At 50.0% G+C, this 16,990-nt stretch overlaps 1 protein-coding gene across 1 annotated transcript in view; it reads right to left on the bottom strand.

The window, feature by feature from the left end:
* NAPB (NSF attachment protein beta) overlaps window positions 1-6,383 on the bottom strand; it is a 34,062-nt gene extending 27,679 nt beyond the window's left edge. The window contains exon 1 of the mRNA XM_004585653.4: window positions 6,258-6,383. Within this exon, the coding sequence (XP_004585710.1) occupies window positions 6,258-6,355 (98 nt within the window). The 5' untranslated portion in view covers window positions 6,356-6,383. The remainder of the gene's footprint in view (window positions 1-6,257) is intronic.
* Between the last annotated feature and the right edge of the window lie 10,607 nt (window positions 6,384-16,990).

Here is a 16,990-nt window from a genome sequence, read left to right as displayed (position 1 = left end):
GTTTATTTATTTTTATGTGAAAGGCAGATTTACCAAGAGGAAAGACAGAGAGAGAACGAGACAATCTTCCATCTGCTGGTTCACTCCTCCCAGCTGTTGGAGCTCAGCTGACCAGGAGCTTCTGCCAGGTCTCCCAAGCACTTGGGCCATTCTTCACTGCCCTCCCAGGCCATAAGGAAGGAGCTGGATCAAAAATGGAGCAGCTGGGACAGGAAAAGGTGCCCACATGTGGAAGATTAGCTTGTTGAGCTGCGGCACTGACCCCAATTTACTTTCTAATCATGAAAAGAATATATACTTTAATCTAGGAAAGCACTGCTCCATTAATTTGCCAGAGGATAATGAAATCATTATTTACATTATGCTCACTTTAAGTACAGAAATAGTAAGCGTCTTTACTATGACCTGTCTCAGTCACTGAAATGTCTTTCTCACCACAAGCGCTTGTATGAGCTTCCCACTGAATGCTGTGAACACACTGTGCCAGCCCAGCAACAGACTCCCAGCTAAGTCTCCTGGGAGCTCGGGACTCTGGGTCCTGGCTGGAAGGGGCCTCTTGGTTTGCAACCACTTCTGCACACACACAGGGATATAACTGAAAATATTTTAAGCTAAAAAATGACAATAGACAAACATTTAAATGAAACGTCAGAAGAAAATGGCATAAAATTCCCTTTAGTTGGCCTATCTCTGCTCTTGAAAAAGACAAAAAGAACCAGCATTTGCATCATTATTAACACCTTCACTTTCTCCATCAACTTAGCAAGTGACTGCCAGAAGCCATGAGCTTCCCCAGGAGTTGGGACAGCAGCAGGACAAACCACTCCTTAACCCGTGTCTCCCGAGCCACGCTGTCCCTCACAGACCCCACAAGAACACCGCATAGCTGCCCAGAAGATGGCCACCCAGGAACATTACTTCAGCGGACACTTCAAAGGTGTCAGGACCTCAAATCGGAAAACGAGATGGCTTCCATCAACGGTAACACTCCGGGTGGCCCAGCCAACCCTTTCAGACCTGAGTACACGCCATCTCTCTGCCCGTTGAAAAGCTCAGGGTACAGCAATGCCAAGAACCGTTCACTTGACTGTCTCACCAAAGATGGGAGTGACCCACAGCCGGTGCTTGGCCTACCCATTCATAAAACCACACACACTCCTGACAGACCACATGGGCAAACGCAGTAACCAGGGTGGTCTGCGGCTACTGGAGGAGGCACCCACACCCCACCCCTGATGCCAGCTTCTTGCTGGTGTGTATGGTGACGGAACATGGGCGCTGTGGATTCAGGTCCTCACTCACAGCCCACTGTCAGCTCTCACTGGCACTGAGGATAAAAGAGGAAGGGAGAGCGCTCTCCTTCTCTCTCCATTTCAAATAAAATGAAAATCTTATAAAAGAAATATGCAGGGCCCGGCGCCGTGGCCTAGCGGCTAAAGTCCTAGCCTTGAACGCGCCAAGATCCCATATGGGTGCCAGTTCTAATCCCGGCAGCTCCACTTCCCATCCAGCTCCCTGCTTGTGGCCTGGGAGAGCAGTCGAGGACGGTCCAGAGCCTTGGGACCCTGCCCCCGTGGGGGAGACCTGAAAGAAGTTCCTGGCTCCTGGCTTCGGATCAGCACAGCACCGGCCATTGCAGTCACTTGGGGAATGAATCATCGGATGGAAGATCTTCCTCTCTGTCTCTCCTCCTCTCTGTATATCTGACTTTGTAAAAATCTATAAATAAATCTTAAAAAAAAAAAAGAAATATGCATATATAGTTTTAAAGTTTTCTGAAGTAAGATTAACAAGTTTTCATTAAATATTTATTTTATTTTATTTTATTTTTATTGGAATTGCAGATTTACAGAGAAGAGACAGAAAGATCCTCTATCCACTGGTTCACTCTTCAAAAGGCTGAAACAGCCAGAGCTGAGCGGATCCGGAGCAGGTCCAGAGCTTCTTCCTGGTCTCCCATGCGGTCACAGGCTCCCAAGGCTTTGGGCCATCCTCCACTGCTTTCTTAGGCCATAAGAAGGGAGCTGGTTAGGAAGTGGAGCAGCCCAGACACAAACTGGCACTCATAAAAGATCGGGGCACTTGCAAGGCCAAGGATTGGCCATTTGAGACATCACACTTTGCCCAAAATTAGTAAGTTTTAAGACTACAGGGCAAATTTTAAATTTTTCTTAACTGATGAAGACTCGAGTGCTTTACCAAATATTATCGTACGATCCCACTAATTTGACAAAACTTAAACACATGTAAGTATTTGTTGAAATGAAGCTGAATGACGAATACAGGTAATTAGCAGTGTAGTGGGCATTTATGTTGTAGCAGAGCGAGTTAAGCCTCTGCCTGCAATCATGGCATCCCAGTTGGTGCCAAAACAATTTGCAGCTGCTCCACTTCCTACCCCGCTCCCTGGTAGTGTGCCTGGGAGAGCAGTGGAGGACGGCCGAAGATCTCTGACTCTCCATGTCCCTCTGCGTTTCAAATAAACTGAAGGTAAGTTTAAAAAGGCGGGCCAGTACCATGGAACACTGGGGTAAGCCATCACTTGTGATGCCTCCATCCCATTTCAGAGTTCTGGTTCAAGTTCTAGCTACCCTGCTTCCAATCCAGCTTCCTGCTACACTCTGGGAGTCAGTAGGCGTCGCCCAATCCTGGGATCCTCCTCCCACACAGGAGCCCTGGCTGGAGTTCCTGCTTCCTGGCTTCAGCCCTGACCCTCCCCAGCTGCTTGGCAGGTGGGGAGTCAACAGGAGGACAGAGGCTGACCTCTTTTTCTGCTACTATGCCTCTCAAATAAATAAAAATAAGCCTTAAAATAAGTAAAAAAAAAAAAAAAGTACATTGAAACAGACTGACAGACCTTTTGTAAGATACATAAGAATATCAAAATGCAAGGAAACACAGTATTAACCATCAGAAAGAGCATCCTCCTGCCACCATGCCTGTTTTGCTTTTTTGTTCTGTTTCTTACTGTTCATGAGCACCTTGAGTTTGTAAAACTTCTCAGGCAGGCAGAGCTCCCCAGCACGGCACACTCCCCAGCTGCAGACAATGGCAGTAGGGGTGGTGGTGGTGGTGTACGTGTGTCACGCACGTGTGCACAGTGGGGGTGGGGAGGAGGAGCCGCTGCAGCTGGGAGGCAGGCACTCAATGCAGGTCTCCCAGGCGGCTTGTGCACACCCACTTACACGAGACATCACTATGGCTGGCTGGGGTCTACAGCAGCAAAGAGGTGGAGTCAGGAGTCCCAGCCAGGAACCAGAGCCACGCATGCCCAAGCGGGCCAAGAACATTTTTACCCCGAGGCTCAATGCCCACTCTTCCTCAGTCCTTGTTCAGCAGCATTTCCTTTGAGGGACACTGGGCAGTCCATCCCCAGCTTGGGCTTTCCCAGCAGTAAGACTGAGAGGACGGCGTGAGGGCTTCTCAACGCAAAACTACCCTATTTTAGTCATATTAAGATCACAGCAGTTCATTAAGATTCTAAATGAGAACTTGCAATCAGCTACAAAATTCAGCCGCAGCTACTCGTCTCTGGCAGTGAACTAAATGGCAGTTCTCTTGGTAGCACCTCGACCACACGAGGCTCTTCAGCAAGGACTATTTAGTTGACTCCACAGCCACTGTGCAGCTGCAGGCAGTGCCCCCCAGGCACCAGGGCAGGGGCTCCTGCCAGGTTTGCAACTTCGGCCAGCTCTCTTCTCGTGGGGGACAGGGGACAGATGTCACGGGGAGAACAGTGATCCCTGCGCAGTGCAGACAAGGCAGGAGCCCTGCGCTTCAAACACCTGCGGAGGAAGTGATCACCCCTTTCTCACCAGCACGCACACACGCCTTCATCCCATTTCCTGAGCAAGAGAAACCAAGAGCCACGCAGCAGTACTGAATACAATGCTGGCGCAACATCTGGGGGGTGGTGGCGATGCTTTGAGTCAGGAGGTGTGAGCTCACGTGTCTACTGAGAACACGGAGCAGGTGTGTGACTCCTGGGCACCTTGCAACGGCCCCTGTCCTCCTGAAAGCATTAACAGGTCACCAGCAGGACTCAGGCCGGTGTGTTAACTCTGTGCTGTGTCAATTCAGGAGTCTGACACGGCGCTGGACGGTCCTTTAAATACAGGAGAACACAGAGGCCTTTAGGACCACAGATGCTTCAGTTCTTAGCAAAGGGAGGAGGGGCGGGGTGGCCAGACAGGTGAAGGTGCTAAGCGTCTTCAATAGATATAAATCTCAGTCTTCCCACTATAATCCTCAGAGAAACTATGCCAGCTTTTTCTTTCAACTACAGGAAAGTCCATGACAGTATTAAAGCTCACGGAGCTCGGAGCCTTCTTCCGTCAAGCCTCCCTGGAGCAGAGGACGTGGAGAAGCAAGGCCCTCACGCAAACATGAGCAGGGCACTTTAACTGACCAAAGCACCCACGGGCATCTGATTCCATCCAACGGCCAGTCCCGGCCAAAGGGCCTTGCTCACAAATCCTGGAAAAGCCATTTACTCGGTGCGGCTGGCTGCCTCCTTGGTGGGACTCAGAATGTACACGCTGATCACCAGTCCAAACGTTCCACAAGCAAAATCACCAAGCCCTCACAGACTGAGGTGCAGTACTGTCCTCTCCGTTAATGTCTTTCATTTGAGAGGCAGGGCGACACACAGACCGACAGGACGATGAGTCCAGTTCAATGGCTCACTCCTCCAGCGCTGGTGTCCCATGGGGGTGGCAGGAACCCGCCCACGGAGCCACAGAGCCCAGGAGGGTCTGCAACCCCTGGCAGGGGAGTCAGGAGCCACAGCAGGAGGCCAAGTCCTCCGATGTGGGACACAGGCCTCTGGAATCACTAGGCTACCAGCCCACTCCTATCCCTTCATGGCAGAGGAAACCTCCACAGCTAGTCCCATGTCCTGGGGCTGGGATAATGAACTGGGTTAGCCTGCGGGTTAGTCTTTCCAGCAAACCAAGAGTGGGTGGGTAGATGCCAGTCTTCTTGGGCTGGCACTGTGGCTAAGTGGGTTAGGCTGTAGCTCAGGATGCTGGTAACCCACAGCGGAGGGCTAGTTGAGCCGGGCTTGGGCAAGCACAACATTGTCCACAGCATGGCCCCTGTCACTCATGTGAGACCCCCAAGAACTTGTTGGCCTCACCCAGGCAACAGTCTTTGGGTTGTGAACCAGCTGCTGAAAGATCTGTAGCTCTGCCTTTCCAATTATTAAATAAAAGCCCTCTGAGGGGTCCTCCAGGACAGAGACCATGACCTTTACATACCCCTGCAGCCACTACCGTGCACAGCAGGAAACCTACCCCAAAGTACATCCAGATGAAATTCATGTGAGCAACATAATTTGTAGTCCAAGAACATAAGCCAGGAGCTCATACCCGTGTTTTCTAGAATACGAGTCCAGGAAAATTGCATTAATAAGGCAACATGGCATGTATGCAAAGTCGGCTCTGAGGGACAGGCGCACCTCTTCCAAAAGGGAAACACACACACACACACACACACACACAAAATACACTCGCAAAATCGCTGCCTCTCCCGACGGAAATAGCTGAATCATTCAGATCAACAGCCCAGAATTCTTCCAGGGCTGTTGCACAGGCTCTGCCTCAGAGATCCAAGCGAAAAGCCTGCCCTGGGACAGCGCGTGAGCTATACGCCTTTAACACTGGCCTGGCTAGAAAGCAACCCCTGGTCGAGGAAAAATACTATGCCAGGAACACGCATTTCTTCACCCAGACAGTACCTGACAAAGTCAACCTCGAATGGGCGCAACGCCAGCCTGCATCCCCGGCCCAGGGCGAGGTTCTCCAGCCGCCGGAGACCCCCACCGCACCCCGGGCACGGAAGTCCGGGGCCAGGCGGGCTCTCCACGACCGCTGGGACCCAGCACCAAAGGTGGCCCCCGGGGGCAGAGGGGCTGAAGGCTTCCCTCTTGGGGGCGTGTGGAAATCCTAAGATGGCACGAAGAGGAGCGTGTCCTGGTGACCCCACAGTCTCCCCGCGGGATGAGAAGCCCCTGAGAGCGCCCTGGGCGTTCGAAGGAGTCCCCCGGGGGTGGAGAGGGGAGCCGCTGGAGGCTCTGGAGGGCGCGTCCTGGGGACACCACAGGTTCCAGAGGCAGTGTGGGGCGCTGAGGTCGCCAAGCGCGCTCTAACAGACACCCGAGGTCCGTGGGGCCCCCGGAGTGGGGGAGGGGAAGCAACCGGAGACGGAGGGGAGCCAGAAAGGGGACCCCCTTAGGATACGCGAGGTTCGGCGCTCACCCAAACAGGCCCCGGAGGAAGGAGTGGGAAGCCTTGACTCGCTTCTCGGCCTCCGCCATCAGCTGCACCGCCTCTCGCTCTTTCCCCGCGCTGTCCATGTCTGCCAGGATACCCGCGCCGTCCGCCGCCGCCGCCTACACTTACTCCGGTCGAGCTTACGACGCGCCGGGAAACCTCCGTCTTCCCTCGCGTGCGGATGCGCAGGCGCGGCGCGCGAAGGCTATCGGGAGTTGTGGTCCTTGGCCTACGGCGGCAGCGGAAGCGCTCTCGCCAGGAAAACTACAATTCCCAGAAAGTCACAAGCAGGGCCCGGCAAGTGAGGGACCGTTCTTGCGGATCCTTGACTCCTGGGGTTCCAAAGCTGGAAGCGTGATCCCTGGGGAGGGGTCTTGGACCGGGGGAAGCGGAGGATGCAGTTTAAGTGTGCGGAAAGGAAAAAATGGTCGGTGGCTCCCAGAAAGGAGTCATTGAGAATACGCAGCGTGAGGAGTCCCTGCTCCACACGATTACCAAGGAAATGGGATAGACAGAGGTGCAGGGATGGGAGCTCTCCAGCTGGCAGATTCTGCAGCAGGCTGCAGGCTGCACCAGCCGAAAGGGATCGCATCCAGGCGTGATGCCCCATCCAGCGACAAAACGAGCCATTTTTTCCCCAAGAGCAAGGTGTTTGAGAATGAATCGTCTTCCCCCATAGAGAGCCAGTTAAAAAAAACACACACACCTTTTAAACACATTATTATTGGGCCCGGCGCGATAGCATAGTGGTTAAAGCCTTAGCCTTGAACGCACCAGGATACCACATGGGCGCTGGTTCGTATCCTAGCAACCCCGCTTCCCATCCAGCTCCCTGCTTGTGGCCTGGGAAAGCGGTCGAGGACAGCCCAAAGCCTTGGGATCCTGCACCCATGTGGGAGACCCGGAAGAAGCTCCTGGCTCCTGGCTTTGTATCTGCTCAGCTCCAGCCATTGCGGTAGCTTGGGGAGCGAACCATCGAACGGAAGACCTTCCTCTCTGCCTCTCCTCCTCTCTGTATATCTGCCTTTCCAATAAAAAAAATAAATATTTTTTTAAAAATAAAATTATTATTTATTTTTATTGAAAAGGAACATCTACAGAGAAAAGGACAGTCAGAGAGAACGATCCTCCATCGACTGGTTCCATCCAGTGCTTACTGCCACTTATATCCCCAAGTAGCAGAGCTAAGCTGCCAGAGCTAAGCTAAGTGGCTCCAAGGCCAGGAGCCAAGAGCTTCTTCCAGGTCTCCCACGTGATGCAGGGTCCCAAGGCCATCTTCAACTGCTTTCCCAAGCCACAAGCAGGGAGCCAGATGGGAAGCAGGGCAGCTGGGATTAGAACCGTTACCCATATGGGATCCCAGCACGAAAGGCCCTATTTTAAAAACATTTTTAAAATATATATTTATTTCCACTTGAAAGGTAATGTTACATAGAGAGGGGAGAGATCTTTTACCAGGTGATTCACTCCCCAAATTGCCACAACAGACTGGGGCTGGGCCAGTCTGGAGCCAGAAGCTTCTTCCAGATCTCCCATGTGGGTTCAGGGACCCAAGCACTTGGTCCATCCTCCACTTGCTTTCCCAGGCACGTTAGCAGGCAGCTGCATCAGAAATGCAGCAGCTGCGTTGCTGGAGCCACAGCAGAGGCTTAGCTTGCTATGCCACCATGCTAGCCCCAAATTGGGTTATTTTTTTAAGTCTCCCAGAACAGGAACTTTCTGTTGGTCCTTTCTTACTGGGTTATATCAAATGAGCTTGCCTCTGTGATGCCAGTGTGATTCACTCTTCTTATAGACTAAGTTCCATTGAAGCAAATTTCATTCATTGAGCTAGCTCCCACTTTGCATAATGTTAGCACTCCCAAGAACAAAGCCTGGGCTGCCAGGAAGATTTTTAATCTCCTCAGAGAAGTATCCATAGACAGCTGCCATGGAAGGCCAGTGCCTTCCAGGCACGTCTTAGAGGGAGATACTTATTAAAGCGATGTCTGGACCATCAATTCTTGGCAGTGCTGAAGCAGTAGTGACGAAGCAAACAGGAGAACCTGCCAAATACAATTTATGACAGTTTTGAACTCTGAAGGACACTGTGAGCTCTGGCAAGCCACGCTGACCTAAGGAAACAAAGTCTGTCTTTAGAGAACAAGACAAGAGGGGCCAAAATCCTAGAAAGAAAGTTCACAAAAGCAGGTCACTAAGTTCCAACGCTGCCAGGTCTCCTAGAAATAGGAGACTCCAGCTGCTCCTGCAGGGTGCCTCAATGTGATGAGCACATTGGGTGCTTGGAATGACACAGGGTAGGAGGGCAGAAGTGAATTCAGGAGTGAAGGGAGAGAGAGCAGGAAATGGATTGGAAAAGCTGAGCAGTGAGCAGGGGCAGCTCTTCACTCCTGAGTGTGTTACAGTGTTGAGCAAGCCAGGGCTCAGCCTGGCTCAGCACAGACGCTGAGGAAATGATGCATGAGGCATTCTGCACCTTGGGAATCTGTGTTTAGTGGGGGTGGGGGCTGGAAGGTGCATTCTTGTGTAAGAACTGCACGTCTGTTCTGTCATGCACAGTGGTTCGAGATTCCCGAGTGTGCAGGCAGTGAAAGCAAGCAGGAACGGACCGACTCCTCTAAACAAGGACTTGCAGCAGGTGGCACAGTCTGTGGTGGCATCCTCACTTGCTTCTCATTGTTGCCCTCATTCTTCTCTTTCTTAAAGGGGTGAGCACGCCCACCCCACCTACCTCACACCCGAAGGGGAGGACAGTGCCCCATCTTCACTGTTGTGGAAGGCAAGTGTTTTCTTCTCCCCAGACTGAGCAGAGGAAGGAGAAGGGCAGATAGACAACCTCAGAGTTGGGAATTGGGGTGCAAGCGACATATACATGGCTCAGGAATGGGGCAGGCCAGGCTGGACCAGTTCACAACACCCATTGGCAGATCTGAGAACCAGGTTGGGGTGCTGGACAGGTTAGGTCTGGCCGCATTACCAGCCAGTTCACATTAGGGCCATGACTGGGGACTGACTGCAACAGGTTGGGCGGCAGCTCCAACCAGTGTGACTTGGAATGGGGGGCAGACTGAGCCAGGCTAGGCTATGGCACCCGCTGGCAAATGCTGAGGTGGGATGGGCCACACCACCCACCAGCACACACAAGACTGGGACAGGGGGGTGGGCCTGGTAGGAGAGTAATGGTAACTCTACTGCTAGGTCATCACTCATGCTAACGAACATGGGAGTTGACTGGGGGCAGACCAGGCTGGGCAGGGCTACAACACCTGTTGGCCTACATGTGAACTGATTAGGGGAATAGCCAGGCTGTGGTAGCCAATTGTATCCACAGATACAGGCGTGAGCCAAAATAAGGGCAGATGGGTTAGGCTTTGCCACAGCATCAGCTGACAAAATGCTGGGGCTAGGTCCTGTCAAGTTAGACCACAGAATCACCTGCAGAGTGCAAGATCCAGGGTGGGGAGTAGGTCCAGTGGGCAGGTTGTGGGTTCCTCTCTACTAGGTTGCAACTCCCACTGGTAAGCATGGAGAACCAGGACTAGGGACTGGCCTGGCTGGACAGGTGGTGGCACCTGCTGGCATGAGTTGTGCTGGAGGGTGGAGTTGATTGGGTTGAGTTAGGCTCAATGTCCAATGATATATACAAGATCTCAATGGGATGTGGTGCAGACCAGACCAGTCCACTACACATGCTGGCAGGCATAGGAACCAGAGATGGGGGGGTGGTCCAGTGGGGGTTATTGGGGGTTACTCTGATTGGGCTGCAGCTCCCCCTGTGGTACATGAGGGTCGAGTGTGTGTTGGGCAGGGTTAGGTTGGGCCACAGCACTCACTGGTTTGCTGAGGATGGAGGGCAGAACAAATTGATCAATTACCCCAGTGAAGTTTGACAGCAAAATTCTGAGCCAATGGAGACACGGAGGTGGACTGTGATAACCAATTGGCCTTGGAAGGATTTCCTCATCCTTGGAGCAGCACTATCAGCAGAATCTCAGAACTATCAAAAACACACGAACAGAATCCTCAGAAAATGCTCCAAGATGAGGTACCTGGATGACACTGGATCAGAAGTGGAGCAGCTGGGACTCAAACAGGTGCTCCTATGGGATGCCATGTTACAGGCACCACCTTTACTTGCTACACCACAGCACTGGCCCCTGCTGACATTATTCTAAAAAGCTAAGACCTAGACATAGATGATGTGACATTGAGTATATAAATTAATGAGACATAAATATTACAAATAGAAATATTTACAGCATATAGGTAAGATTAAAATAAATATAACATCAAAAATGCATCTAAGGAAGTATATGTCATTCATGTTTTTCATAAATGTAATCCTCATTAGTTGTTAGGAAAGTCTCCAAACACGTTTTGAAATTAACTTGATGCTTTAATTATGGCAAGGGGGAAGAAACCAAGGTGTTAGTTTTTATTTATAGGGTAAATTCCAAGGTCTTTCTCATCTATGATTAATGTAGGTCTTCTCAAAGTTACTGTTCTGAGAGCTGCAGGCACAGCTGCTGGAAGGGAATTGTGGCAAGTATTTTTTTTCCTGCATGCCTTTTGATTTCACCTTCATTATTATTTAATGATACATTAACAGAAAGTATTGGAAAAAGCATTCACCCACAGATCTATGTACTCAACGAGACTGCTTTCATTTATGTGTGAGTATTCCTCCTTAATCATCTAGTAAGCTCAAATATGTTTGCTGCACCTTATATTTTTATTTTATGCAACATGTTTTCTATATTGCTATGAGTCTTCGTAATTAAGAGTTAATGGTGGTGGTCAAGCGCACTGAATTTGACATAACTCCCATGTGGCATATTTGGGTTGTACCAAACGTGGCTGCCCTGGAAATAATTAAGTCTGTCCTGAAAAGCGACTGTCTTCCAGTCCCTGGATTACACTGCTCAGGTTGCTTAGACGTGCTTAGAGTGGGGATAATAATTAGGTGTCACAACCCATTGTGCATTGTAGTAACCAGCACTGCACACATGGCCATTCCGGACCACAGCAACTACACTGAACATACGGCCATTCCGTTCTGCCCTGCAGTAACCAGTGCTGCACACACAGCCAACTGTGGTGAAAGGCTTGGGTGGACATTTGGCACAGCAGGGGCCAGCGGCGACACCTACGTCTTATGGCAGAGTGCCTTGGTTCAAGTCCCAGTTCTGCTTCCTTTTTTTTTTTTCCAAAGATTTATTCATTTATTCAAAAGGCAGAAGTACAGAGAAGAGAGGGACACACACACACACGCACACGAATTTTCACAGAGGGACAGAGAATCTTACATCTGCTGGTTCAGTTCCTAACTGGCCACACCAGCCTAATGATCCTATGTACCTGATTTTGGAGAAGAGGTGGTGGCTTAGCTTGCTGCACCACAACGCGAGCCCAGCTCTACTTCTGGTTCCCGCTTGCTGCCGATACTCACTTGGAGAGGCAGTTCCAGTAGTTGAGTCCCTGCCACTCAACTGGGAGACCTGGGTGGGATTCCTGGCTCCCTTCCCAGTTACTGCTGTCAATGAGGGGGGCAAACCACTAGAGCGCAGCTCTGTTTATGCCTTTCTGCCCCTCCTATAAGTAAATAACTTCTCTAAAATAGTTCATTATTCATACTTCCTGCATTTTAAAAAATTACTCTCTGAAAGGCAGAGTTACAGGGAGGGAGAGACAGTGTGCGTTCTTCCATCCCTTAATCTGTTCCCTGAATGACTGCAATGGCCAGACTTGGGCTGGCTGAAGCCTGGAGCCAGGAACTCCCTCTGAGAGTCCAATCTGGGCAGCAGGTGTCCAAGACTTGGGACCACCCTCTGTTGCCTGCCCAGTGCATTAGGAGGAAGCTAGGTGGGAAGGGAAGCAGCCGGACTTGAAGGAGCACTCCTATGTGGGATGCTGATGTCACAAGGCTGGCTTACCCTGTGCACCACGATGCCAGTCTGGCCTTCCAGGGAGTTGGAGCAGCATCAGTGCATTCAGTTCCCAGACAATTCCAGAGCCACGAATGGGAACCCACCCAGACCCCCACAGTGTGTTGGGTTGCTAAGGTAGAGCGTTGGCTGGATTAGGTAGTATTGCATACCTTTTCAACACTCTATCATTTCAACTCCTGCCAGTCTATCTGCACTTAGTTCAAGGAGCATCTGTGCCTGTTAGTGTGTGTCTCTGGACAGCCCTGGACAATGCACCTTACCTGTGTTACTTGCTACCCTAGGACACTAGTCAGTAGAGACTCCATCCCTAGAGCCCTCATGCCTTGAGACCTCTGATGATGTTTGCTAGTGAGTACCTGGCCATGAAGTACAGGGTAGAAAATGATGAGATCATAGGGTTTGGTGTGTCCCCTTTCCTCCTGGTCCCTCCCTCTACAAGGTGGCCAGCTGATGACTCCCTGCTCCCTTTCGATTGTTTCTGATTCTGTAGCTGCTCCCATGGTTCCTTTGGCACATGCACCATCGAACAACCTGCTGTGCACAAACCTTCCTGAGCTCTCCTGCTGCCAGTATGCCTCCACTGACCACAGAGACCTTGACTGACACACTCTGTGACTTGTCATATGGCACCCATGCAACCTCGGAGCCCACCCTGGCAATATGATGAAGGGTGATGATGGCCCAGTCTCACTCATGGACACAGATACACAAATGCTAAACTGAATATCAACATGTGTAACACACATGAGACAATCTAGAAACACTCAACTGGAAAACATTAAGAACACAGGAAAGGAGCCCTGTGACCTTGGTTTACTGAGTAAGACACCACACAGGCCAACCAGAAAAGACAGAGACCAATGTATCGCTCCACTGAGGTAGAATTGTGTTTCACCAACGCACCATAAACAAAATGAGAAGACAAGCCACAGCCCAGCACGTGTGCTTGGAGGAGCAATTGAGTGAGGAAGAATAAAACCTGCAAACCAATGGGAGAGCAACGGTGAAGCAGAAAAACAGATGGAGACACAACTGGAAGATCAGCAAGCACCTGCTTGGCCATCCTCGGTTCTGGGTATCCTTGCTTGGGTGGAAACTCACCTGCTCACAGAAGCACAAGCAGCAGGACCAAGTGCCCACAGAATACATCTGCTTTAGAGTTGCTTTTGAAGTGCAGCATCCTCTCTCCTGGCCACTCTACTGCACCACAGAACGCTGAGATGGATGCTTCATCCTAGCTGTACTTGTCTGCCACTCATCGTTCTCCCTCCCTCCGCTGAACACCCTTCTACCCTCCATTGCTGCAACACCAACTTGTTTAGCACCCACCCAGGAATGAGATCATGCAATTCTTAATTTCATGTAGTACAATTTCCCCCAGATTTTGGGATCCCTGAAACAAAGAAATGAGAAATGTTTGAGATGGTAGAAATCCTAATTGCTCATTTTGATTGCTACACATTATGTAATGGACCAAAATCTCACACTGAATTCCATAAATATGTGAATACGTGCAATTTTTGTCTGCTAATTAATTTTAAGAAAAGGAAAAGCACACATGAGATCCAGGAAGGAAGGGGCAGAGCTGGCGGGGGCATTAAGGGGCTGGTCCCCTTACCAGTCAGCTACTCCCACTGGAGAGTTTTGGCTGGGATAGAGACAGACCCGACCAAGCAAGGCTATAACACCTGTGCGCTGCATGTGGACTAGATCAGGGCCGCAGCATCAGCTGGCAGAAGCTGGCACTGGGGACTAATTCTGTCGAGTCAAATCTCAGGACCACCTAAAGAGTGCATAAACCGGGACAGAGAGACCTGGGAGGGAAAAGTGGGTTCCCCCTTCTTGGGTCACTATTCCCGTGGGAGGGCATGAAAACTAGGACGGGGGCTGGGATGGCTAGATAGAGAGGCACTCAACAACATCTGTGAGGGCTGGATGGTTGAGTTGGTTAGATAGAACTAAGCTTTAATACCCATTGACAAGTACCAGAGCCAAATGGGATGGGGGACAGACTGGTCTTCTGCTATACATACTGGCAAACCAGGGTAGGGGGCGGGCTTGGTGGGGGTTATTGTGGGTCGCCCCTACTAGGCTGCAGCTCCCACTGGTTGATGTAAGGGCCGAACCAGACTGGACTGCAACACCCATTGGTTCCAGTGCAACTCTGGACTGAAAACAGAACCAACCCAGCAATTGCAACCACCAGCTGATCGGGGTGATGGACTGTGCCGGGCCCTGTGCTTGCTAGAACATATAAGAATCTAGTCTGGGAATACCTCAAAGTATCTTTGGAGATCTCCCCAATCGAACTGCTGGACTCAGAACTCTAACCAAGAAAAGACAGAAGACAGAACGGGACAATCATTCATCTCAGTTATATGTTGGCAGCAAATTATGGGGCAAATGGAGACTTTATGATGGACCATATCAATTGGTGGACGACCTCATCGAGCGAAACTGGCAGCGATTCATAACTGCAGAACTATTAACACCACTCGAGCACATATCTCAGAGCATGCCCCACATCCGGGACTTAGGGTGGGCGGGAAACCGGGTGGGGCTTCTCCCTCAATATCCCCCTTTACCTCAGATACGTGATGGAAACAATATGGACATAATAGCATTACCCACTTTCCTATCCCCCTAAACCTTTTTTTTTCCTTCTTTTTCCTTTAACTGTAATTAACTATGTAAAGATTGTCAACAATACAATAAAAAGAAAAAAAAATTAAAAAAAAAAAGAAAAGGAAAAGGGGGATTAGTGGAGCAGCCAGAGCATGAAGCAATGCCCATATAGGATGCCAGTGCTAACAAGACTTGTGGAGCCACTGCACTGGTCCCAGGGTGTATTTCTCATAATGGCACCTCTCAGGGTGTCATTATTGCTGTCTGAGAGCCTAGGTCGACATCTCAGATCCGTTTCTGGCTTCCTCCCCACCCTGGGTGGCAGTGGGAATGATGGCTCCAATGGTTGGGTCCCTGCCACCCACACAGGCAGGAGACCTGGGTTAGTTTCTGGCTTTCAGCTTCGGCTTGGTCCCGCCCCGGCTGCTGCACACGTGAGGAGAGTAAGCCCATGGAGAGGAACATCCTCTAACTCCTTCCTTCCTCCTTTCAGAGAAAGAAAATAATTTCTTTTCTTCTTGGTACAAAAGAGGGAGCTGATGGCTATTGACAGTGTCTGTTTCAGGGCGGCATCTGCCAAAAGGAGACCAACCACTGTGGGTGGTGAGAGGGATCAGAGGGATCTTCACCTTGGGTGTCCTTCCCTGCGGTACAAAATCACCAGGTGGAAGATACATGCTGATAGTGTTCTCTTGTCCTGAGCCTGATAATATGAGGTACTCTGAGCCTTGGATCTCTTAGAAAATGTGGCATCCTCTCCTGGGGTGATGCCAGCTCCAGCCATCTGCGGCACCACCTTGTCGCAGACATGCTATGTGCATGCTGCCAGCCTGCTCTCCAGGACCATAGGATGTTCTCAGCCAAGGTCTGTCATGTCCTAGCACACTAATTCAGGGCTCAGGGTCAGAGCTCAGGCTCAAGGGCTCAGGATCAGGGTTCTGGGTTCATGGCTCAGGGTCAAGCTCAAGAAAACTAGGTTTCCGTGAGAGCTGCTTGGAAACCCAATGGTATGTGAAGTTAGTTACCCAAATGGAGTTGTTCTGCCATCGGAACACCTATGCTATATGTTCCGGACTATGCCACTCACCAACATGCTGAGTTCCCTATGTGTCACATGCACATTCAGCAGTATGTGGTGCCAAAGCTGTTGTTTTCAATGCTAGCTGAAAATTACTTGGGTGCTAAAGTTCTCTCAGGGTATGGAGTTCGTGGCGAGTTTAGAGATGTTCTCGCACCTTCTGTTGTGTGGGGTACTCAACATGCTTCATTTCAATACAATACGTTCTGTGAGTAAAAATCCCATTGTACAGGAAAAGTGACAAAACTGGATTTCTGTGAGATCTGCTTGTAAGCCCGACGGGATGGGATGTTACTTACCCAAATAGAGTTGTTCTACCCTCAGAACACCTATGGTTTTTTTTGTCAAATACAGGAGGGGAATATATATATAGTTAAATATATATTATGTTAAATATATTATATTTTATGTATATTAAATATATGTATATTTAAGCAGGTAAAGCTCAGAAGTACGAAATTAAACTGTAATATTTCATGCTCCTATACCATGGGAATAGCTATAGAGATCTGTGGAATTTTGAAATTAGAAAATAATGATGAAAACATTCAGCATATATCTACAAGAACCTGTTATCTATGGCTTCTCAGAATCACACATTTAGGGCCTGGCACCATGGCCCAGTGGCTAAAGTCCTCACTTTGCACGCACCAGGATCCCATATGGGCGCCGGTTCTAATCCTGGCATCTCCACTTCCCATCCAGCTCCCTGCTTGTGGCCTGGGAAAGCAGTCAAGGACGGCCCAAAGCCTTGAGACAATGCACCCACGTGGAAGACCCAGAAGAGGATCTGGGCTCCTGGCTTCAGACTGGCGCAGTACCAGTCATTGCAGTCACTTGGGGAGTGAATCATCAGAAAAAAGATATTTCTCTCTGTCTCTCCTCCTCTCTGTATATCTGACTTTGTAGTGAAAAATAAAATAAAATCTTTTTTTTTTAAAAGAAAAACATTAGAAGAGTTTCAGTGAACAATTGCTGCTTTCTTTCTAGCATGTAAATAGGCCGAGTGGGGTGTTAGACTGTGGAAGACCCTTTATTGGCAAGCACACACAAGAATCAGGTCTGAG

The sequence above is a fragment of the Ochotona princeps genome, chromosome 22 (genome assembly GCF_030435755.1).
Source record: "Ochotona princeps isolate mOchPri1 chromosome 22, mOchPri1.hap1, whole genome shotgun sequence".
Classification (NCBI taxonomy): Eukaryota; Metazoa; Chordata; class Mammalia; order Lagomorpha; family Ochotonidae; genus Ochotona; species Ochotona princeps.
Note: the sequence above shows the minus strand (reverse complement) of the source record. Positions and strands in the feature narration are given on the sequence as shown.